This window comes from Notolabrus celidotus, chromosome 2, assembly GCF_009762535.1.
Source record: "Notolabrus celidotus isolate fNotCel1 chromosome 2, fNotCel1.pri, whole genome shotgun sequence".
NCBI lineage: Eukaryota > Metazoa > Chordata > Actinopteri > Labriformes > Labridae > Notolabrus > Notolabrus celidotus.
In genome coordinates, this window is record NC_048273.1 from 19,965,539 (window position 1) to 19,990,229 (window position 24,691).

Genomic DNA, 24,691 nt, shown 5'->3' on the forward strand with positions numbered 1-24,691 from the left:
GCCATTTGAAAGAGGGTGGCATTAGCACATCAGGGTTGTTCCTCACTTCCTTTAATGCTTCTTCTCCCATATATGACTTGTGTGATTCACTTCTTGGGAAACTCAGTGTAGGTTAGTTTAAGCTTTGTGTTACTTATCGCAACCCTGATTTACAGAAGTGGCTGGGATTCCCCAGCACTGAAACACTCTCAGTTCTTCTCTTTGCACATTTCATCTAAAGCTTCTCCCTCAATCAAAAGATTCAAGCTTAGGGCCCGCTCATTCTGCAGTTCATTCACTCCTTGGTGTACATTCTACACATTGAATGGCTGTCCAATCTAAACTGGACTATAATTACATAAATGTTTTTGATAGGTGTAGCATTGATAATGATGTTGCATTTTAGACCATGTTGAATTTCAGTCACAGAAAATTACTGGATATTATTCATGTTGTAAATATAAATGCTTATGGCATGCTATGTTTTAGTGTTGATGAAACACCATTTAAGCTACATGGACGATAAAGCACTAATTTAAGCTCTTGTCCAAGAAAAGTCAAACTGAAATTTGAGGTTTTAATGACATTATATGAATACCTAATCTGGCTGCAGATGGACTTGTAAGTATAACGTCCATAGTATGACAGAAAACTTGTCTCACTTGGACACAGTGTCAGTTCTCTGTTGCATGTTCCTTCTTCTGAGCTGTTGGTGTTCTGATTGTGGATATCGTGACTCCAACACAGCATGAGAGGCATTATCAGAGAAACAATGAGGAGGGCTCTTCAGCAAGCTGCAACTGTGACAGTCTCTCATGGGCCAAAGACAGCACTGAGATTAGACAAGAACGTGACACAGGGACAGAGTAAACTGCTGGTACTTACACATGACCAACAAAAGATCATCTTGGGGGTTGAAGCTGTTGTGTACAGTGTCTTTTCTTTGGATTGGATTGAGTGAAATACAGTACAGGTAGATGTACATTAGATTTTAAGCATAAAAGGGCAAGGTCCATTCAGAGTAAATGATAGCACTAGATTACAATGGGGGAAAGGAGACACGTCATTTGCAGAGATAGTCCATCAGCAGTGAGGACCATTTGAATCGGGCCAAAACTGTGCCAGTCAGCAAGTAAAATCCTGACACTGTCAACATCTATTCCTTATAACACAGAGGAAGAGAGAGAGAGGAAGAAGAGGTGGAGAGCCCTGCACAGCACGCATATTTTAAGTTACTTTGCACTCTTCAAGAGGGCTCTTTTTTTTCTCAATAATCCATTATGCATAGCAGCTCTGGCTCTCCCTGGTATTTCTCCTACCTTCTTGACGTCAGTTGCCATTTGTGAGGGTTACCCTAGCAACGGCCAGCCTCCCCGGGAGATGTCTGGTGGATAAGACGACCCTGATAAAGCCTTTTAAGGTTCTACTGTTGCTACACCTCTTAATTGCCTTTGATGAAGTAGAAATATTACATGGAGGTCGTTGAGGTGCGTCGCCACATGTGGGGGTAAAAAGCGGAAAAAAGAATTGGAACGTGCAGATAAAAATAAGCAACAAGATGCTGCTCCAGATTGACATCCCATTATCTCCACTTTATTCGATCAACCCACATATTGGGTTCATTTTTGAGCTGTACTGAAATTGTATTGGCCATGATAGATCTATTTTTGGCCATTTTCTCTCTCAACGTATCTGCTGCACAAAAGGAACATGTCTACAACTCATTTTAATAATATGAAAATGTTGTGGTAAGACATGCAAAATCAGGATACAGGATGACGTTCTTTTTGATGCCATTGTCATTTTGCATCTGTGCAAATGATGGTAAACAGTAGAATTAAACCTACAAATGCAATCCTGTTGTTAGTTACGTGCCTTTTCCAGTGTAATGAATGGACTCTGTGAGGTCAGCTTGTTATTTTTCCTGAGGCTTGAAACCACCTTCACATTCAAATTATTTGGTTCAGCTATCTGACTGTAACAGTACTTTGAGCAGAATTTGCATCGATGCAAAAATGTCTCATACAAAAGCAACAATGAAGTTGATATACTATACACACCATACCTGTTCGAGGCTCCAGAGGCTATTTATAGCCCCACCAACATGTGTGTCTTTCTTTTTTTTTTCAGACACCAGGCTATTGATGTGCTATTTTTACAGTGTCAATTTGCTCCCTCCCTCTCTTTTCAGTTGCCAAGCAATGGGGCCAAGGGACCCGATTGGCTAAAGATGTGCTTTTCGACACCTTGACTCTGGTTCTCAGCTGGTTTATTTATTTAGTCTTTTAGTTCCCAGGGCTATGAACAGAAGAGTTGACTCCTTATTAAGAATTTTATAATTCAAATCTAGTCTCTGGTCCCAAATAGAAAAAAAAATGTCAGTAAATGGTTGTCAGTTAAACTGGGTAGTGTCATTAGAATTTAAATATTGAAGAATTGATGTTGTATGCTTGAGAGCTATGGTTGAGCAACCATTTAAGATGTTGAGTAACTTCACATGAACAGCAAGTTCTGGATTAATCAAGATAATTTCACCTTAGAAAGAAATGATGACAGAAACCTGTTGATAAATCTAGTGTGTACACTGTTACATACTAAATATATTTTACAATAACAGTAATGGTCCAGACAGCAAGATTATTGGGAAAATAAAGGGACAATGGGAAGATGTGTGGTTATTGTTCAGAAAGGATTGCTCAATTTCTCTAGTTTGTGATGATATTTTGCCAAATAGATTATAAACTATAGCGGCATGAATACAGTTTTCCCATTTTAAGATGAGTCCAGTTACACATGAGTGTGGTGCACTCTACATTGCTCTATTTAATAATGTAACACATCTTAATATCATCCATTTCCTAGCTGCACTAATGACAAATCAACCACAACATATGTGTCTGCTATCATGCTAATCCTAATCCTAATAATGTGTTTGGGGGGAAATTGGTCTGACACACCTAAACTACTGCTGTGTGTGTGTGTGAATTCAATTAGACTTAATCTGACCCCATACCACTCCGAAAGGAAACCAAGGGCTGGGCAACTTTCATCTTCCCTCCATTGATTGTGGCTCGTGCAGAGATATGGAAAAGCCTATCCCACTGCTCCCTTTCATTGGCCCCATTAAAAATTCATCCTGTCCTAATGGAGAGGGATCCTTTTCAATGAGCCAAATGCAGACCAACTGCGGTGTGCCAGGATGACACTTGGCACAGCTGTCTCCTGGCAAAATCCATACCCCAACAGCTTCAAGTTTGGATTTTGAGCTGCTTTTTCACGGTTTCATACTGTAGACAGGCTACTGGATGTACTGTTTATTATTTGAGCTTAATTTCTGCAGTTTTTATGTGATTTGGTTAAAGAGATTACTATCATCAGCCCAGTATGCCTTTACATTATTTACTGATGTGCTGCCTATTTCATTGATTTAGAAAAAAACAACATATCTCAGGTCAAAATCTCAAATTCAAAATGTCCATCTCACAACCCAAGAGCCCATGATGACATCTTTAATTTTTTGGGGGGGGCCAAACAGTCAAAAACCCAGAGATGTTTAGTTTGTTATCAAAGAAAAGGTAATGGTAAAATGTTTTGAAGCTTCAACCTGTTATCTTTAGCCTGTTTGCTTACAAAATAAAATACAAATGAAGTGATATAATAATTCCAGATTAACCATCTGCTGATGGACAGATCAATTGATTGAGTCTGGGAGCACTATATTTTTCATTAACAAATCAGGGATGAACTGTGACCGGAAAAAAATCCTTGATATAGTTTAGAGTAGAGAAGAGCAGGAAAGAAGAAAGCTCTGAGCATTTTGTTTAAAACTATTATAGGCTCATAAGAGGCTTGTCAAATGACCATGGCATTGCAATAACAAAAATGCACATATATTTTGTAGCTATAACTGTGCATACTGTTTGACTTACGTATTTGTTATTTATTAGGTTTTTTTTTTGTACAAAATATTTACAGAAAGAAATCAGATAAATTTACAATGATGGATGTCACCACCTTTAAACAAGCACAAAGCTGATATTTTAATGGTCTAACCACCAACAGACAATGTTTGAGACTGTTGGATGTCCTTTTTGAACAGCTGCTGTATTTTTATTCAGATGTGTCTGAGGTTTTCAAGCGTGCAGCTGTCATCACACATCTCCTTATAAAACATGGTTTTGTCACTGAGAGATATTGAACTAAAGTGTATTTTTATAAGTTTGAACTGTACAAGTTAAATCATAGTTGGTAATGGATTATCTCCATGGAGTGAAACAATACTGTTCTTTCCTTATTGCCAGCTTTAACATTTGTACTGTTTACCTAGGGCTCTCCTGTGTTTAGTCAACGTGTTAGTAAGTGTGTTTACCAAGGAGTGGATTTATTTAACCTAAAGCGTGGCTTTGCAAACCTGGGCTGCAGTCCTTTAAAATCACTCCCTTACTACTACTATTACTACTACCATGGGTTTTACAGGTCTAATACTTGTTTCCTGTATCCCATTCGGTTCCTTTTTGTTGAGGGGGCTGACAGACGGTACCATCTTGATAGTAGGTTACACAACCCAGTTCAGAGATGTTCCATTATAAAAGAGAAGGCAATAACTGATTGCTTTGGAGCACAAACGCAAATATACAATGTTTGACAAAGAGCTGGTGTTTCATATCTCGCCTTAGTGGTTATATATTAAAAAGAGTAATCTGCTTAGGACCGCGCACCCCTCAGCGTAGGCTGTTGCCATGTTCCCACTTTCATGGGTGTGGTGATTAGCTTGCTTGGTGAAAAATTTTAGTCTAATCCGACCCGTGTTGCGCTCGCTTGTGCCCCATTAAACCGATTAAATTGTTATAAAATTAAGACTTCTCCCTCTATGATTTCTCTCACTGAAAGGAACATGGCTGTCGTTTGAAGACACACCGGTGTGACTCGAAGTGAAAGGACGCACAGAGCCCGAAAGCCTGTTTCAGGTAAGGACGTGAAGTCTTGATATTTTGATGGCTTTAAGGCTATTTCCTGCTTTACTCACGGCGGTGTTATGTTTTTTTTTTTTTACATAGAAAGTTAATGCCAAAATGTTGATCCGTTTGACATATTATCTGTCCATTGAGTGGCAATGTGAGCTCTGTTCTCTGTTATTACCACAATGGTGTTTTTTCCTCTCTAAACGGAGAATTCTCTGCTACTCAAACGCGGCCTTTCACTGGCTGTCAAACGATTCTCAGCAGGCGGAACTAATGACACTAACTCTCACCAGTCGACGCACAATTCATCTTTTCCTATTTTATTCACCAAGTTGCTCATTTGAGATCACACGATACCTTTGGTAGCCTTTCTCTCTTTTCTATTAAATATACATGCCAGTCCTCTATCCGAGAGGCAACTGGTGCCTGGACGAGGCGCGCAGCTCGGGCAATTTGTTGGTTACAGGAATCACTGTCGACTCTGATAAACACGATTTATGGATCATTAATTTCTGTCTCATTATGACAAAGCTGATGGTTTATGTCTTAGCTGCTGTTGACAAACCCTAGCCACAAAAGTCACACGAGTGGGTAATGCAGACTTTGAATTTCAAGTTTGTGAACATCTTTCATATAGCCATATGTTATCACTCTACAGGCTGGTAAATACTTCTCATCAGCTTTAGTAGTTTTGGCTGTAGATGCATTCATACCATTGTCACTTTAATCAGTTTTAAAGGGCAGTATAGTTGGGTGCTTGGTTTAAAATATGTACAGTATCAAACAGAAAAAGTGGGAATTAAAGGCATGAAGAATACATATGTTATTCAATAACACTAGCCAAATACTTCTAATGTTGTGTAGTGGAAATGATATGTCCGTGAGAACTGTTCTGAAACAGGTAGTACAGTTCTTTATTTTCAAAAGTAGTCGTAAACAAGGCAGTATGATGCTCTGTTTAAGAACTGCTTATATAAATGACACCTTTCCATATACATCAAATCTGAGTTCAAAACAATTATACCTTTTGATATATTCTTGTAACACCATCAACATTGTAGCTCTTCTTTCTGTGCAATCTGAGCAAATTAATTAAATAAAGCCTTTATCAACTGGTTAGTTTGTTAACATTTTAGGTCAGTTTTCAATTTAAAAAAACTCATGGTTCAGTCTTATTGTTACTCATATTGTTGAATATGAAATAAAAATGGTCTTTTTGCATTTGCAAGTCAATAAAATGAAAAGTGATCAACAGGTGAATCTGTGTTTATACAGTACAGAAATAATAAACAATACGGTAAAGACTTCTTTAGAAATGAGTTGCAGCACAGCCACTAGTCTGGACATGAGTTGAATTTATCAGGGTATTATTTAAAAAAATATTACCAAACTTATATCTGACCTCAGAGAAAGTAACGTGTGACAAGAGTTAAATAACACCTGTTTTATAACTGTTACAGCTTTAGATTAGCAGTTCATGTTAAACCCAAGGGAAAATGGTCATGGTTTACTTTGGTATATGTGGTAGATATGAAAACAAGTCTTATCTAACTTGCTATTTCTACATGTATTAGTTTGACTTGAATATCTGTCAGTCTGTTCCTGTGTGTCTGTAGTTATTTGCAATAATAGCCAAAGTGAGTTGTTTTCTTATCTTGTTGGACTCCACGTTGGGACTCCATGTTGGGCTTGACTTTTTAGTGATTTTTTGTTACAGCAAATATTCTTACTAGCAGTTACGAAACATATAATCATGTAACCTGATCACACAGCTGACAGTAAGGAAGAAACCTGGCCTCTTACCTTGCTGGAATCGCACCAAGTATTTCCTCCATTCTCTGAATGTTTTGAATAGATAGCAGGTAACCTGAACAAGTTAACACCTGGTGGAGCGGCCCTGCTGCTTCCAGTTTTCACTTACACACACATAACTGGCAGTGGGGAGTTTCCTGATCACTTTTATAGGTATGCAAAATACACTCCTGGCTTCTGATATATATAAACTAATGATAACTTCAACATAATTTAAAATGAATCACCGGAGAAACAGTGCGTCATATTCTGAATTTCTGAGGAGTGTACATCATAATTAAAACATATTGGTAGCTGGTGTACACGTCATTTTTTATTAAATGTGCACTCTGGCTTAGGCTAAGTTAACTTATTTCATGTCTTTAAAAGTACTTCTATACCTTGTACAGATAGTATTTTTGATTTTCTATAGAATTTTTGGATTTGTGTTTAGGTTTATATATTTATTTCCCTTACTGTCTTGTTGTGTCCTTACTGTCTTGTTAAGTACCAGTGTTAAATTCACCACGTCAAATTCCTTGTGTGTGAGAGCTCACTTGGCAATAAAGCTTTCTTGAATCTTGAATCTTGAAAAAATTAAAAGGAAAAAATAGGAATTTTTTATTGGTCTGGCTGATGCCTTTGAAATAATACATATGTTATAAGTCAAATACATCCTAACATTTGACAACACAACCGGATATAAACAGAGAAAACATCAAGATAGCTTACTGTCTAAACAGAAAGTGCATATGTAGTAAATGTTAGGTTTGGTGCAACCTGAAATTCAAAATCCTCTAATTTTATAATTAAAACAAGAACATTTGTGTCCAGATTAACATCATGCTTGTGATGATGATACATAATGTACTCACAGCTGGTCATGATGCAAGACCTCGTTCAGACCTGGCTCTTAATAATGTCAATTCCTTAACTTCCTGACAATTTCATGTTGTTGGGCCCCTGTGGCTCTGGGTGCAGCTGCACTGCCTGTACCACCTGCTGCTCTGTTCACCAGCATTAGATCATGGTGAAGAAGATGTGACTGACTTTTAACTCTAAGTGACACAGCAGCAGAAGAAGCTCTCATTTACAAATTTAAGTTCAATTTGATTTTGTAAAAGTATTTTTTTTGTTTTTTGTTTTTGTCAAATTAAACATTTACTGTCCCCTGGTTGATTACTTCCTGTGAAACACAAACTATTACTGAGTCAGCAGGGGCACACACTGAAGGGACAATGTCTCCTGAGTGAAGTATGTTAGAGTATGTGCAAGCTTCATTGACAATTTCTGACAATGATGTTACTATGGAGAAGTTAAGGCGATCTCCCCGTGTCTCTCTCTTTCACTGTAGGTGCTACAGCCATTGTTAATCAAGATTCAACTCTTTTCTTTGAAAAGTGCGTCAGAATAAAAACGCCCAAGGACCGCAAATTAAAATCAATTTATTTTTCAAAAACCTCTTAATTGTTTTTCTGATTGATTAGAATTTTTGCTGAACATGAAATGGCAAAAAGTCAATACTGAAAAATGGATTCTGAGTTGACGTCAAGCGGCAACCTCCGGTCTCAAACTATGAAGCCCATGAGGAAGTGTTATAAACTGCAATTCATTGAGAATCCGTTTGAGGCTGGCTGCAGAAACCCTGGAAACCGCATACACACCAATTCAAAAAGACGATCTTTGCAGCATTAATAAACATGTTTACAGCCTGGTTCAAAAGCTGCTTGGCTCTACGTAGGTAATTTCTCTATCGGCACACACTGTACAGGGGTGAATTTTTTTCTAACGCGACGGAAAACAGAATCTATTCAATTCCTCACTTTTAAGAAACTGCAATGGAGATAGACTGATGATCGGTTTGCAGATTAATCATGCAGATTATTGGTATTTTAAAATAATCATCATCGGACAATGCCTGCACTCGCCGACAAAAAATGTAAACAATTATTTGTCTGCAGACACTAGAGGCGAGGTCCAGCAAGGTTGGTGCTTCCCCGTCATGTCTATTCTGCTATCCTGCATTCATTCTGCGGCAAACTTTCTCAGTCACCATCTTCTTCTCTAAACGATGACATTTTCATATCACATTTAAAACAGTCACTGGTTAGTGTTTAATATATTGTTATGCTGGAGTGAAGCATAACAGAAAACAGCAGTCTAATACTGCTTCTATGTCATCTTCTGAAATCTATTGTATAATCTAATGTATTTTTCTATTAGATTCATTATTAACAATCCATGGAAAAATTGTTGCTGGCTAAGACAACCATATTGCCTGGAATAATGGATGTCATTTTTTTTTTGATGAAATAAAACAAAAAGCAACATGATGTCGTTATATACCAGCCATCGGCCGACCTACTCTTTAAATATCGACATTGGCCTCTGAGAAACCGATGTCAGTGGACAACTTAACTGCAAACGGGAGTTCTTTCTGATTTTTGCTACAAAAAAAGATTTAATTTATCATTTTTGAATCATTCAAGATAGTTGTTGATTCCCTTTGTTGTGATCCAACTAATTCTGCTCATCGTGTAGCCTACCTGGCTGTATACCTTCCAACTTTTAAAAATGTATTTTTATTAGTTTCGTTTGTTTTAATGAGATTGAAAATGGGGAAAATGGATAACTGATTAATGTTTGATGATGTTTTCAAGTTAGAGGCACACCATGCAACCAAGGATCTGACTATTAGCCACATAAAAACTCCTCTGGTAAGAATTCACCAACAAAGAGCAAACATGAAGTGAAATTATCACAAACGTGATTTTTTTTTATTGTCCATCTAAGTCTATTTCTGGCTAACCTGAATGCACAGTCTTACATACAGTGCAGAGATCCAAGGTGTTTGTATTTGTATTTAAACAGTGCCTGGGGTGGTTTAGAAACACTGTCGTCACATAGTTTTTACAGCACACCACAATCCCAACCCCAATGTTTTGAATATACTCTCTGCTGAACATGAAGCAGAGAATCACAACTGAGCATACAGTGTTACAGTGGAAGTTGTTAACCATGTATAATTATGTCATATTCTTTATTATTGTTTTTTAATAGATTACCTCAACCCAGAATTGGTAGAATTGGTGATTTTGTCTTCATACATCTATTTCTATACAGGTTGCGGTTGTCTGGTTTCAGTTCAGACATGGGAGCTTGTGCATTCGACACATTAGATGGGCATATGGGTAGGGTTGCAAATTCCGGGAATTTTCAAAGTTGGAAACTTTCCATGGGAATTAACGATAATTTATGGGAATAAACCAGAATAAACCAGGAATTTACTAAATTTGATGTTGGCTCTTAATAGGGAACTTAAATATAGTTGGGGAAAATATATTTTAGCATAATCCTGACTAAAACAACCAGATTTCATGAAAGTACAGTTGAATATCTATGCTATTCCTCAATCACATGCACACAGCACACTGCTTATTGCAGGGCTATTCAGACCACCCCCCTACATGCACTTTTTATTTGCGTAATATTTAACTCAACATTCATATATTGGTCTTCAATGAAAGAATTCATTGTTCAATAAAATATTTAACACTTGATAAAGTCTACTTACAAATAAATCTGTTTTAATTTTATTATTTTGGATGGATGTCTCCTTATAACAAAACAAATATTTATGCTTGTATATGACACCTTTCCATTAAATCTCCAGTTAATTCCCATAATTTCCAATTTGGAATATTTCCAAAATTCCCCAGCTTAACTTCCCATGGAAATTTACCTGAAATTTTCCACCCCTTTGCAACCCTACATATGGGTCTTGGTTGTTTTATGTGAGTTGGGTAACAGCAATAATTGCCACTATTGCCAGTTTCAGAGACCCAACTGTGGTGGTGCCAAGCAGCCCTATCTACTGCTGCTGGCTGCCACATACTAAACAATAGGCAGCCCCAACACACAGCTCTGTCTTTGTAGCCCCTGATATTGTTCTGTTCTCTTGGCTTAGCTGGCGTGCTGCATGACTCCACTCGCACAAATGGAGAAGAAACGCACTCATACACATATGAAACTGCTAACTTTTGTGTCTGGTATTAAATCATTTAACTTGTCATCTTGTATGAACCATTTGACTGTATGACAGCCTTTTAGTTCTGTGGTGACGAGGTTGATTGCTTAAACGGTAATCTGTGGCCTGTTTTTGGTTTCTAAATGACCAATCTTTTCTGCCAGGTTTGAACAAGACGTCTAATATGGCACTTCTGTAAATCACTGCCAAGGCGTGCCAAAATCTGAGCCGCCAGTCTAATAACTCATCAGAGCTTCCCTGCACATACTTTATTTCAGTGACATGCTCCATCATACCTGCATTATTTTCCACTTCATCCACTCACTTCAGAGCCTCAGGCTGAAAATGAGTGATTGAAATATTGAACAGAGTGTAGTGAGTTCTATCAGCTGTTTTAGTAGTCCATACGTGACTTTGTATGACGTGGCAGATATCAGAGTTACACAGCGTAATGGATCCATAGTAGTCATAGGGCAGCACCACATCACAGGCGAGCCGATGCTGAGGGCGTCTCTTCAGGGGAGTTGCGTCAGTCGGAGGAGGGAGTGACATCACTCCTGGGCAGCTGAAAGCATTGTAATGCTCACTGTCCCTGATGCCTCCTTACTGTCAAAGATCTCTGTGGCTGAGATGAGTGTCCACAATGAGCAGTCCACGCCATCCGTAAAGGCACAACAGCCAAAACCAAGTGAACAGTGAATCTACAAGAGGAGTTTCCACACATGTTCAGTTGCTTAAAAAAATCACAGCAGCATGGAAACTAAATGTATTATTCATTTTCTTAGTAATTATCTACTATATGAAAGTTATGAGGTTTTATTATCCATTGAATTGATAACCAATGGTTTTAAAAACTCTGCAAAAATGAGGATGAAGCACAAACAACCTCCTTCCCATATTAACATGATTTCCTGTAGAGAGGAAGGGCTGTACTCGCTCTAATTGTTGAATTATAGAAACTGGAACTGAAAATTTAATCTCAGAGGGGTAGACTTCAGCAGCAGACTATAAAACAGCCAGGAAAATGAAGTGGGGGGTTGTGGGGGCGTGGTCCAAACATTTCTGAAGAGTGTCTAAGTGCTTTGTGACCCACATTCAGGCTCCCCAAGGTAAAGGAAGTGGTAGCCTGCATATGTATATGCACACACATATAATCGCATGCATGTACATGCAAACAGTGTATGAACATTTATTTATTTATTTAGAAATGTCAGCATTTAGTGTGTCGGATTAAGCATCTGTCTAAACATGCAGTTCTACATAAACATACATTTTTCTTTCTTGTATATTGTTCAGTGAAGATCTACCCACAGTTCACCACACACACACACGCACGCACGCACGCACGCACGCACGCACGCACGCACGCACGCACGCACGCACGCACGCACACACGCACACACACACGCACACGCACACGCACACACACACACGTTCCGGGCTCTTTTTGGGCGAGTTGAACAAGCGGCACAGTGCTAAAACACAAAAGACTGATTGAGTCAGGAAAGGTCAGATCCTGGCTCAGATGGCCTTTTGAACCAGACTGGGGGTGTTTGAAGAGCCGAGCCACCCTCTGAGCCCCCACCCAGCTAGCTCCACCCTTTGCAGCACCCTCCTTTGGTCTGAACCCATACAGGATACCTGTGTTTGTCTGAGAGAGTCCTCATCCTTCACTCCCAGTCTGCCTGTTAAACTCATAGTATTTCTGTCTCTGTCTTGCAGGTGTCTGCTGGTAAAGCCTGTGAGCGTGTGTGGGTGTGTGAGAGTGTGCGTGCGTGCGTGCGTGTGTGTGTGTGTGTGTGTGTGTGAGTGAGTGAGTGAGTGCGGGTTTGGGGCACGTGTGGTTTTTCCCACCCCTGTCGGTATTTGGAACGGAGCGTGGCCTAAACACATCGCAGAAGGACAATGAGCGAGCTGGAACAGTTGCGGCAGGAAGCCGAGCAACTACGCAATCAGATCCGGGTAGAGCACAAATTTACACATTTGTTTACGTTGACGTGTGTGTGTGTGTGTGCGTGTGTGGGCTGTACAGTGGGCCACTGTAAGCTTTGACTCGCATAGTTTGGGAGTAGACAGTAAAGCACAAAGAATATTTTTGTCAGTCAGCCACTTTTTGTTCTCATGTAGAAACTAACTTATGGAAATCTGGGGGATTGATTTGTAACAACTGAAAATTATGTTCCTCAATCACTTTTGGCACATGCTAAGACTCTTACCATAAAGCAGTTTGAGTCAGATATTTTTCTTAGGTTTTCTTACTTTCAGTTTCATTATGAACAGGCTTGGACATTAGCACATTTTGTTTTGTAGCAACTGTTAGATCTTGTGTATGCTCAAGACGGTTATTAAGGTGTTTATGTTTTGCAGGATGCCAGGAAAGCCTGCAGTGACTCAACTCTGTCACAGGTAAGATTCATAATGTGATCAATAAAGTAATTTATCACTTTTTATGGTATATTCACGTGCAGTTGTTCTAATTTTATATAAACAGTATTTTCTCAAGGAGAGAAGTTAAGGAGTATGATGGATTTTAGAATTATCTTCTAATGGTCAACAACACCATGAACACTATGATGATTTCTTTTTTTCCAGCTTTATTTTTAGAAAATTATCAACATTTTAGACAGTGGGATATACAACATAAGGTGCAAAAATAAAGAATAGACATCAGTTGTAACATCTGAATGTCAACACCCTTCCCCACGACCACCCATTACAAGGCCATTCAACAATTCAACAAAAAATAACAACAATAATACATAGATACATAAAAAAAAAACCAATAAAAATGATAATAAATAAGTGGAAGAAATTAGATAAAACAAATAACAAAGAGTAAGTTAAGATTGCACACATCAGTCCTCCAACTCCGAGGAGAAATCTAGAGAATGTATATAGTTCAAAAAGGGATCCCAAGTAACATGAAATGATTTCACCAAGCCTTTTAATGTAAACCTAAGCTTCTCAAGCTTCAAATTATACAGCACCTCACGGATCCAAAGAGAACAATATGATGATTTCTGATTATAAAATACAAGTTGTAGATTTTCACAAGGCAAAGCCCTTAGACAGCTCAGAACAGCTTTCTGAAACCATGAATTAAGTATTCAACTAAGGAACTGATTATATCGTCGGTTCAGTTCTGTTGTAGCTTCATTCACATGTCGACAGACCTGAGGCTGGAAAGTTGTAACTTCACTTCCTTCAGTGTAAACAATGTTTAATAATAATGTAGCAGAAGCGTCAAAAGAGGTGTTAGGATTTCTACGCAGCCTGTCCGAATGTACAAACACACATTGCCACTGACTTCACATAAATATCCCCAAACACATTATTCAGTAACATAACTTCTTTGTCCTTTGTTAGTAATGTTATCCCTGTTTTTGCTGTCTCTGCTAGTGTGCACTGTACACTGATGTTTGTGTGTGTTTGTGGTGATAACTGTTTAGGCCATAAGTGTGGCTGCTGACACTTCTTCCTGTGTTTTGGCAGATCACAGCTGGTCTGGACTCAGTGGGCCGGATACAGATGCGGACACGACGCACTCTCAGGGGCCACCTGGCCAAGATCTATGCAATGCACTGGGGGAGCGACTCCAGGTAGTGTATTTACTTTACTGACTGGATAGGAAATCATCCTGTTTATTCAGGTTTATTTCTTAATGTAGTACATATTGAGTCACAGTGAAGGAAACTTAATGTAATCATCAGTGTTGTTTTGGTTTTATGACTGTGAAAAGAGCCTCAATGCTTACATAGATGATTATTAATTCCTAATTCCCCTGAGTTAAATATGTCTGTGTCACTCTTGATCTTTCTCTCTGTCCATCTGTCTCCAAATGCAATGCACTGGGGCAGTGACGGCAGTCCCAGGTGTGGGGCTATACTACTACCACTACCACTACTACTACTACTACTTACCACTACTACTATTAATACTATTTCTGCTACAGTTCTACTAATATGACTAATCCCACCATAACTGACTGCTGCTGCCACCTCCACTACTACTGTACAACTGACTGCGTGCTCGCACTGTAATGCACCCTCACTATGATCACAGTAATGACCTTCACTGGGCACGGAGACAAGCAGCCACCACAGCTTTTTTCAATATTTCCTTTAAAGATGCAGTTTGTAAGACTTTAATATTGTTAAAAGTTTCTCACAATACTCTGAGGATTCAGAATTCTGTTGAAGATACACTTTCCCTTTGAATAGACTTGAGCATAGCTGTAGAAGTCTCCATGATTTCATTGACATTAAAACTTACAAACTGCTTTTTCACCTACCTGCTGCTATTATGAGCACATTTGATTTTGCAATAGTATCCATGTAGTGCACTGATGGTTTTCTGTGGACATTGAACTGGAAGAAGGTGTAGATAAAATGTTGTTCTGTGGTGTAGTAAGGAGTTTTGTAAAACATGGATGATTCACTTCTCTCTTTCACTATTAAAACATGTGTTTCAGTTTAACAATCTGAAATTACAAAGCTAAATACTGTTACCGATGGGGTACTGGCTTTTTAATCCAGGCTATTCTGTTCTGTTTGTGCACATTTGTGTGTGTTGATGTCAATGTATGCATCTGTGTACCAAGCACCCTCTGGGTGACCCAGCTGGAGGCCAGTGTTTATTTTGTATATAGCAACTGACATTTGAGCATGATTGCTCTCCTCTTGATTGTAGCATAGCACCGTCAACTTCCTGTCCCTGGAGAGAAGGAAACACCCAGTCAGGGTGGGAGGGAGGGGGAAGGGGTTCCAGCTGTTTCTGCATCTCCACCATCTTAACTCTTTACTCTGCTCTGACTGATTCTACTTTATCATCTTCTGTGTCTTCCCTCCCCGCTCTCCCTTCTCGCTGCCCCACCTCGGCTTCTTTCTGGTGCTTTCCCAACCCCTCAGGCCTCCACCTCCCTCCCAACTGCAGGGACTTTTACATAACTGCGTAATAAATATTAGATGGAGCAGACATTTAAAAGTGAGTGGCTTTGCTGAATAAGGAGACTTCCAGCAGGAGGGGAGGAGGATGAGTGAAGATGTAGTAAAACAGGAGCGAGGAGTAAGGGAGCTCACGCTGAATGCTTTTTGTCAAAGGCCTTACAGTGATTCAGAGAGTGTAGCACAACAGTCTTGAAGGTGGCTGTCTGTCATGGCTTGAAGTGATCCAGATGCATGTGCTGTAGTTTTTCTTTGCCTTATTTTTATTACAAAAATGAAAAATGGATATTAACACATTAGCCTGGCTTCATGCTGTTCTATTTACGTTTCCTCAGGTTACTTGTCAGTGCCTCACAAGATGGAAAGCTAATTATCTGGGACAGCTATACAACAAATAAGGTAAGCTTAATGTGCTTGTGTTCACTTCTAGCACTGAAAGTTCAGTTCAGCTGTCTTTTCATCATCTTTGTCACAATGTTATAATGTTAGTGTTGCTGAAACCACACCTTATGGAGGAAAACATCATTTCACTTCTAGAGCTCAGAGAAATAGCTGAAATGTGTCAAATGAAGACATTCTGAAGAGAAACACAACTTGACCTCCAAGCCCCTAATTAACATCTGAACTTTACATTACTTACTTTCTGTGCTTAATGAACAAGTGAGTCTCAACTCTTCTCATTCTCAGATGCATGCCATCCCTCTGCGCTCCTCCTGGGTTATGACGTGCGCTTACGCCCCCTCTGGGAACTATGTGGCCTGCGGGGGGCTGGACAACATATGCTCCATATACAGCCTGAAGACCCGTGAGGGCAATGTGCGGGTCACCAGAGAGCTACCGGGGCACACAGGTAGGCACAGGGCCAGCTATGAATAATGTTTATATTAAAACAGATAGTCAGTATTTTGCTAGTTTTCAAATATGCAGGTTTTAGCCCAGAGTTCAGAAAAGATAGTGAAGACAGATTCACACACAGAGCCAATAAAAAGTCCTACATGTGTTGAACTTTTTAAAAGTCTTTTAGTTGTAAAATTAATTTCTGCGTGTGAAGACTTATTGACTCACCATGTGACCTAATGAGCAACTCAGCAGTTAGGTGCCTCACCCATGGGTTCTGATAAGGCAATGCACGATTCTCCTTATCTGATGTTCAACCTCTGTTTATCTGCAGGTTACTTGTCCTGCTGTCGTTTCCTGGATGACAACCAGATTCTGACCAGCTCTGGTGACACCACCTGGTAAGCCGTACTTTTAATGATCCACATAAATCTGACATATTGATAAATGTTTAATGTAAAGTCACAACAATTGTTTCACACACGACCTTCCCATTCTGTGTACTCGCCTCAGGGGACATTTTTTTTAAACTAATATCTATTTTCTTTTTTTCCAGTGCACTGTGGGACATCGAGACAGGCCAGCAGGCCACTAGCTTCACAGGCCACACAGGGGACGTGATGAGCTTGTCTCTAAGCCCAGATTTCAAGACCTTTGTGTCTGGAGCCTGTGACGCCACCTCCAAGCTGTGGGATATCCGCGATGGCATGTGCAGGCAATCCTTCACCGGCCATGTGTCTGACATCAATGCTGTCGCCGTGAGTACTAGATACTATAGTCACAAACCTCCCTCCGCTGTTTGTTGGGTAGCCAGGCTGTCCTTGCTTGAGTTTGTTTTTGTTGTGGTAAACTAAAGCAGTGGAAATCAAGTATTACTCGTGGCAAAAGATCAAGCCACCATCTATTGTGTATAGATTTATATTGGCTGTAAATGTTATGTCTCTGGGAAAAGCAAGAAACTAAGGCTCCTCAAGGGGCTTTAAAACACAAACCAATAGTCAGACATTTTCACTTTGCTTCTGCTTCATTGTAAAATTCCTTCCCTTGCAGTTTTTCCCCAATGGGAATGCCTTTGGTACAGGCTCAGACGATGCCACCTGCAGGCTTTTTGACCTGCGTGCTGACCAGGAGCTGATGATGTACAGTCATGACAACATCATCTGCGGCATCACCTCCGTTGCTTTCTCCAAGAGCGGCCGACTACTCCTGGCCGGCTATGATGATTTCAACTGCAATGTCTGGGACACTCTGAAAGGCGAGAGGGCAGGTCAGTGACAAGTTTTGTATATATTTTTTAATGATTTCAATTATTTCAGATGCCAGCTGAGGAGGCCCTCTCTTATGGGAAAAAAAATATTATTTATCTTTCATTAATGTGTGGCCCCCGTCTTGATTAAGGATATGATATTTTATATATACTTGATGATATCACTGTTGCTTTGCCAAGTGATTTTCTGATGTATTATACACTGAAACTCTTTTTTAAACTACATGAACATCCTGACGAAAGTGACCCAAATCTTTGGTTTGTACATATGACAAGTGTGTTGTTTTTGTTAGGTTATATATCATCACTGTCAGGCAGAAACCTTGTATCTCCATATTGAATCATTTAAATGATCTTCCATTAATCAATGCCATTGCTCTTCATTTGTGTCTGTAAGTAGGCTTTCAAAAATATAAGAGATGGAAGTTTAAAAAAAAGTTTGTGTTAGAATCTTACGCAGGTTTTAGTTATGTGGGAATTTTTTTTTTTTTTTAAACTTCCTGGAAAGTAGCGGTTTTGGAGATACAAGGATTCTGCCCGATGGTAGTGATATGCAAAACATGCATGGGGTCACTAATCAACCAAGATTTCTTATAAAAAAAGCACAACGTTTATAACAGTGTGCCAACCAAAATTTTACAGAATACACTCAATTACAGAATAAACTATAATTCGCATTAAGGTTGTTGGGTGCAAAATCTGCTTTTGTTATCTGCTATTGTAGCAATTATTAGTAATATTGTGAGTAACTTACATTTTGTTTTAGGATTATTTAGCCATCCTATTTTTTGCTAAGTTAAAATTTTCTTAGAATGTGTTAAAACTTGTGAAAAATATCCCCAACAATATTTGAATTCTCAAGTTGATGTCTTTTGGGTTGCTTGTTTCAATTTACCAGCAGTTTAAAGTCTGAAGATTGTCAAAGTGCAACAATCGGTCAACAATTCATTTATATTGAAGTCGAATTCTTACATTTTAAAAGCTAGATTGTTTATTTTTGATTAATGGCCTCCATTCATTTTTAATGTGGTTTGCCTCATCAGGCAATGGACAAAATTGCCCAGCTTAGATAATAGTTGTATCCCAAAAGAGTTAAAATCAGACATCCTAATAAATGAAAGATACGCAAGTCTATTGAATTTGTAATCAGTAACTGAGTCACTACTAGTGTTGTAGTCCACATTAACCGAGACCAAGACATGTCCGAGACCAGAGTGCACCGAGACCAACACAAGACCAAGACAATTTAGGGATCGAGACCGAGTCAAGACTGAGTCAAGACCGAGTCAAGACCAAGACCAAGGCAGGGCAAGACCGAGATAAGATCAAGACCATATATCAATGAAAAATCCTCATGAGAGTTAACAAAATAAAAGACTTCTGTTTATTTTATTTAAGTTTGCTTTGAATACAATTGACAGCATCAAAGAAGGTTTGGTTTTGTCTTTGTTGCCTTTCTTTTGACTCCTTAAGTTTAGTGTTTTCTCTTATCACAGTACTGACAGGGACACAGAGTGCATCAGTTGTGGTCTCGACCGGTCTTGATATAAGATACAGAGTCCGCCCAGTCTTAGACCGGGAAAAGACAGAGTAAAAATGCTTTCGATTCTGAGACCGAGACAGACCTGAAATAAGCGGCCTCGAGACCAAGACCGGTCTCGAGTACTACAACACTCGTCACTACTATCATTGTATTTAAATAGCTCTTCATCAGGTTGTATTTTTTGACTGTTGTGTTTTCTTTCACGTGCAGGTGTGCTAGCAGGCCATGACAACAGAGTGAGCTGCTTAGGTGTGACAAAAGACGGCATGGCTGTGGCCACTGGCTCCTGGGACAGTTTCCTCCGAATTTGGAACTAAAACAAACTTCTTCCTTGTTTTGCTCAATCACTGCCTGCCAACTACCCTTCCTGCTACTCACCCCTAATATCCCAACTCATCGGCTGGGCTGGACCAGCAGGTACACACCGTCAGCCGAGATATTCCCAACTCTCCCTGACCAGCCAACCTGTGACAAAGTACCAACTCTTTCTACCTTTTCCAAGTGGCGTTTTTTTTCACCCAGCTATTACACAGAAACAAAAATAAGAGCCTTTTAGTAGTTCCCAATCCCAAAAAGCAGAAGTTATGAAAAATGGAAGGAAAAACGGAAGATTTTGTCCTTATGTTTTGTCACCTTCTTGAGAAACTATGTCTGTTACCAAGACAGATGACAACCATAATGCCAATGGTGTGTAATAATACATATGTAAATGTATATATAAAGACAGTATATATGTATAGCATTATGTGTGTATATATGCATCATATATGCATATATAATGTGTATGTATATATTTTTGTAGTTAATTTCCCACCCTTGAGGTTTTTTTTAATGATTTAAAGGGTTTTATGTTTATTTTAAATGTACATATCATAAGTGTCAGTTTGATAATTTAGACATAGCAATGACTCTAAATTAACATGAAAAGTTTTCTTTCATTTTCCAAAATTTCTGATACTTCTGATGAAGTTTAGCTTGCTCATCCAGCATCGAACAGAGACAGAACAAGGAGAAATCAAACAGTTTGCAGGAATGTTAAATGGCTTAGCTAACTTCACATTCCACAGATGCATGTTTGTGTCTTCATGATACAGGCAATGGGCACAACCCATTTATCCTGTATCTACAAACGCTGCATTCATGTGAATGAATGATAGCTGTCATGTTTTTTTTATTTTTTATGATAACACAACCCCTGGTATTCCTCACCAGTCATTTTGTCTGGGCGGAAACATCACACTACTGTGATAGTGATTAGGAACAAGCAGTTTAAGATTTTAATATGGATTCAGTTGAAGATCCAAAGTAGAAAGCAGCAAATGCTAGGCTAAGATAAACCTTCATTTTTGTTCCATTTTATGTAAATGGAGGTCTTGCCTCTCCTCAAGGTGGAGGCTTCAAATCATCTGATGCTGAATATCTGAAGACTACATTCTTTCCATGCAAGTCAGCAGCTTTATGCTATGATTGATATCCAAATAATGGTCCTCAACAGGGGTTCCCCATCATGATATCCCTGCCACCTGTGGCCTGAAGAATCTACACATTTCCTTAAGGTTGAGACTTGAGTTGCCCACACAAATGACACTGATGTAGAGAAGGGCATCACAAAATGAGAGACTCACTCTCTACAAGCAGAAGCCGCTTTCAACCTGTGAGCCTGTAACAGCGCTTAGGCCTGTACGGACAAATGTTCGAAGATATACTAAAGGACCATAAAGGATTGAGGTGATTCTGTCCGAAGCCTCTGAGGACTACAGAAAAGATGAAGAGAGAAGGAAAGATGTCTGTCACAGTTCTGTTCTTTTTAATCTTTTATTTCTTTATGAAGGATCGAAGAGTCCTTATAGTTGTCAGCAAGGTGTGAACTGGGTGACTGCATGAAGCTGAAATCATGTTAGCCACCCTTAAATCACACCAGTGCCACCATAAGCCTGTAGACAAAAAAAAGAAAAGAAAAAAACTACTTTTTTTTTTAAAGGTTTAACACTTTCAGCATTTTATTTTCTCCTCACCAAAAACAAGTTATAAACTGTTATGTATTGCTTGTGAAGAAAGTACACTTGGTAGACGGAAATGTACACTTGGTAGAGAGCTAGAAACCCACTCACAGAATGTAGTGCAAATGTAAACCATTGAGCACATGTGACTTATTTACCCATAGAAGAAAAGTGGTATCTCTGATTTTGAGTAGTCTCTCATCACACATCTTTCATTATTGTATCTCAGCTAAAGGCTTGATTTTTAAAAGACTTGTACACACAATGTACGTGAGTTGGACCTATCCATCAGCTGTCTCTGGTGCCTATCTCTAAATATACATGTTTGACCCATATGGGCTGGATAAAGGAGGGTGTGTGCTCCTGTGAGATGCGGCACTATTGTGTCTCCATTCTGCCTTACGATAGCATTCATACTAGAGAGTAACACAAGCATCGACTACGGTAATGTTTTTCTTCCTTTTTTACACACTGATCAACAAGGATTGCTTTTTTGTTTGCTTTTCCAAAACAAGCACATTCTGATCTTCGTGAACACTAAAAGGCATGCTTACAGAAAACCACCACAACCACATGCAGCTTTGTACTGCATCTTAAAGCAAGTGTTTTACATCACTTTTTATACTATTCTGCCTTCTATTCTATTCTACCCCACAGTTTGTAGTCTGTCTCAAGGTTTGATCAAAACAAATGAAATCTCTTTGGCACACCATGATTCTAGTGACTTCTTTTTCTCTGATGTTTTTATCTGGCTTTGTATTGATGAATCCATATTGAGAGAGTGTTAAAGTAACAGTTTTAGTTTTAGGCCTGAGAATAACTTTGAGGTGTGTGGGATGTGATATTTATCACATATCAGTGTTGAGGTGTGTGTTGGGGGGAGGGATGGTAAAGTAGGAGGCTGATTTGCCTATGTATATGGATAAAATACAAATCTAAGGGTTACTTCCTCATCTGTGCCAACATTATCCACAGACCCTGAGCTGTGAACTAAAAAACTTGTCAGTGTGACAAAATGTTGCTCACTTTACACCAGTGCCAGCCTTCTAAATACCCATCAATTATAACCCCATCTGAGTATGATTTTATTATACCCTATTTGTTGTCAAAGGAAACTGTGGACTGAAGTTTCCACCTGAAGATGGACTTTTGTATGCTTAAGTGTTGAGTTGACAGTGAATTTTAGAGAAAAGTTTGTATTGTAGTCAGCTGCCATCAGGTGTTCATGTGTCCCCAGTCAAAAGTGAAAACACAGTTAAAAGAAAAGTTCAATATTTTGGTAAATGTTTGCTTTCTGGGGGTGGGGATCAGTAGATCAGTAACACTCTGGTTTGTAACATATTAGCTACCAGCATCCAGTTAGGTTTGCACAAAGACTCAAAACAGTGGGGAAAAGACTAGACGGTCTGAGAGTTTAAAAAAATAAAGATAATAATGAATCTGTCATCCACTAAGATATGTTATATTTTATTTGTTGAACGAAAAACTGAGTACAGACTTTTCTACAATTAGCCAGAGTTGCTCTTGAACTATGTTGTGTAGTACTGCACAACGCAGCTGACTTACACTGTGACTTCCCAGTTCAAAATTTTAAATGAGTTATTTATACATTTTTAATTTCTGCTACCGTTTTTACCATTTGACGGAGCCATACTAGCCATCTCCCCATCTGCATTCTTTGTTCAAAACTATGTTGGAGCCTCCTTGCTAAATTATTTGTTAACCTATTTAAATTTTTACAAACTGTGCCAGACTGACAAGCATATTCCTCCTACATAATGAACCACTGTTATAAACCTGAAGTTTTTTTCCATCAGGTATGGGCTGTTTGAAATAGAGAAAAAAAACCCCACCTCAGCCCTTAACAGCTAAGAAGAGAGATTCTGTGTATGTCATACAGTTATAATCAGCATACAAGCATTTCTTTGCTCTTTGTGTAATTCTGCAGTATTAGCAGCTGGACCAGGAATAGTATCACTTCTATGTGCCTGTGCAGTTCACTCATTGAAGTAGTGCTGTAGACTTATTAATTAAAAAGGTGCTTGACATCATTTAATTTCATATTATTGTTGTATTCTTCAGAAATCCCCTCCTGTATTGTGTGAATTACCTATGGTGTACTTCAAACTTAACCTAACAATGTTTTGATTTGTTGCAGTGGTAGGATTGGCAGTTTAAGCTGTAACCTTCACCCACAGTGCCACCATCTAACTTCAAAAAACAGTTGTGAAAGAAATCACCACTGCACAAGTTAAGGCAGTATTTTTCAGGACTGCATTTGCAAGACCGTCCAATTTAGTTTCATAATATGAGAAAATATTCAAAGTTTCCGATAAACATAGGAGGGACAGAGTAATTTCACTCCCTGACACTTGCATTAGTTGTCACATGAACACCACCACAGCACCATCACAACAAATGCACTGCCCTTGACTCCATAACCCACTGCTCTGACATTTTTCTTGTTTGGATTGTATTTATTTTATGTTTTTAAGCCAGTTAAGACCAGGGACTTGGTGCCATGATAAATCTCTTACAGTGCTATTGTGTGGAATTATAATCACTTGTTATGGAATAATTTTTATAGTCTTTTTCACACCAGACCTTTTTTTTGTATTTGTACAGTGGCTTGGTGATACTGATATGTTGCCATGAGTAATTGTAACCAATAAAAAGCTTCTAACCAAGAATACATATTTGATCTGACTTTCTTTATGGGTTAAAAGCAAGTGTGCGCTACAAGAAATGAAATGAAATATCTACATTACAGACCATACACCACCGTGTTCTCAGCATGCATTGCATTGCACTTTCAAGTGTGCACTTTCAAGTAGAGGTGTGTTCCTAAACCTGTAAATGCATTTCCTGTTGCTCTTTAGAGCAGTGCATTTAGAAGTGTAATTTTCAGTGCATTTCAAAAGGTGAACTTTCAAGTGGCCTTACACTCAAAAGAAAGCACGTAAAAGTATTCACTTAAGTGCCACTACTAGTGGGAACTCACAGGTGTCTAACCTCAAATGCGCCAAAAAGTGCCCTTTAAAGTGTTTGTGTTCAATTTTCTAATGCCCTTTAAATAGTGAGCACTAAAATGTGTGCTCTTAACCCTAGAACCCTAATGCCAGGTGATTTTCACCCATGCGATTGTGATTATGTGATTTTCATTATGTTGCTGCTGTCTGAGTTGCACGGGTCCCTGCGTAGCTTCATTCTGCTCTCTGATGTCACCCAAGGTTGGCCTGTTTCCCCTCTACCATCCTTGTTTTTTTCAGCAGCTACATGTTCGGGTGATTTTCACCCAAAGTTAGTAATTGAGAGTAAATTCTTTATTTATCTCTCCCGCAGT

General features: G+C 38.9%; 1 protein-coding gene across 1 annotated transcript; it reads left to right on the plus strand.

The window, feature by feature from the left end:
* Nucleotides 1-4,731: 4,731 nt before the first annotated feature.
* On the plus strand, nt 4,732-24,038 carry LOC117829608 (guanine nucleotide-binding protein subunit beta-4). Its single transcript, XM_034707191.1, has 10 exons — nt 4,732-4,946; nt 12,481-12,720; nt 13,126-13,164; nt 14,251-14,357; nt 16,037-16,100; nt 16,389-16,551; nt 16,873-16,939; nt 17,095-17,296; nt 17,589-17,805; nt 19,559-24,038. Exons 2-10 carry the CDS (start codon nt 12,664-12,666, stop codon nt 19,663-19,665), a joined length of 1,023 nt encoding a protein of 340 aa, XP_034563082.1. The 5' UTR covers nt 4,732-4,946; nt 12,481-12,663; the 3' UTR covers nt 19,666-24,038.
* The last annotated feature ends 653 nt before the right edge of the window (nt 24,039-24,691 follow it).

What these genes read in the sequence shown, in the direction of transcription:
- LOC117829608 (XM_034707191.1), top strand. Translation starts at nt 12,664, where the DNA reads ATGAGCGAGCTGGAACAGTTGCGGCAGGAAGCCGAGCAACTACGCAAT. An exon ending in AACTACGCAATCAGATCCGG is followed by an intron (nt 12,721 to 13,125) that starts GTAGAGCACAAA and finishes TATGTTTTGCAG; the next exon opens with GATGCCAGGAAAGCCTGCAG. An exon ending in TCTGAAAGGCGAGAGGGCAG is followed by an intron (nt 17,806 to 19,558) that starts GTCAGTGACAAG and finishes TTTCACGTGCAG; the next exon opens with GTGTGCTAGCAGGCCATGAC.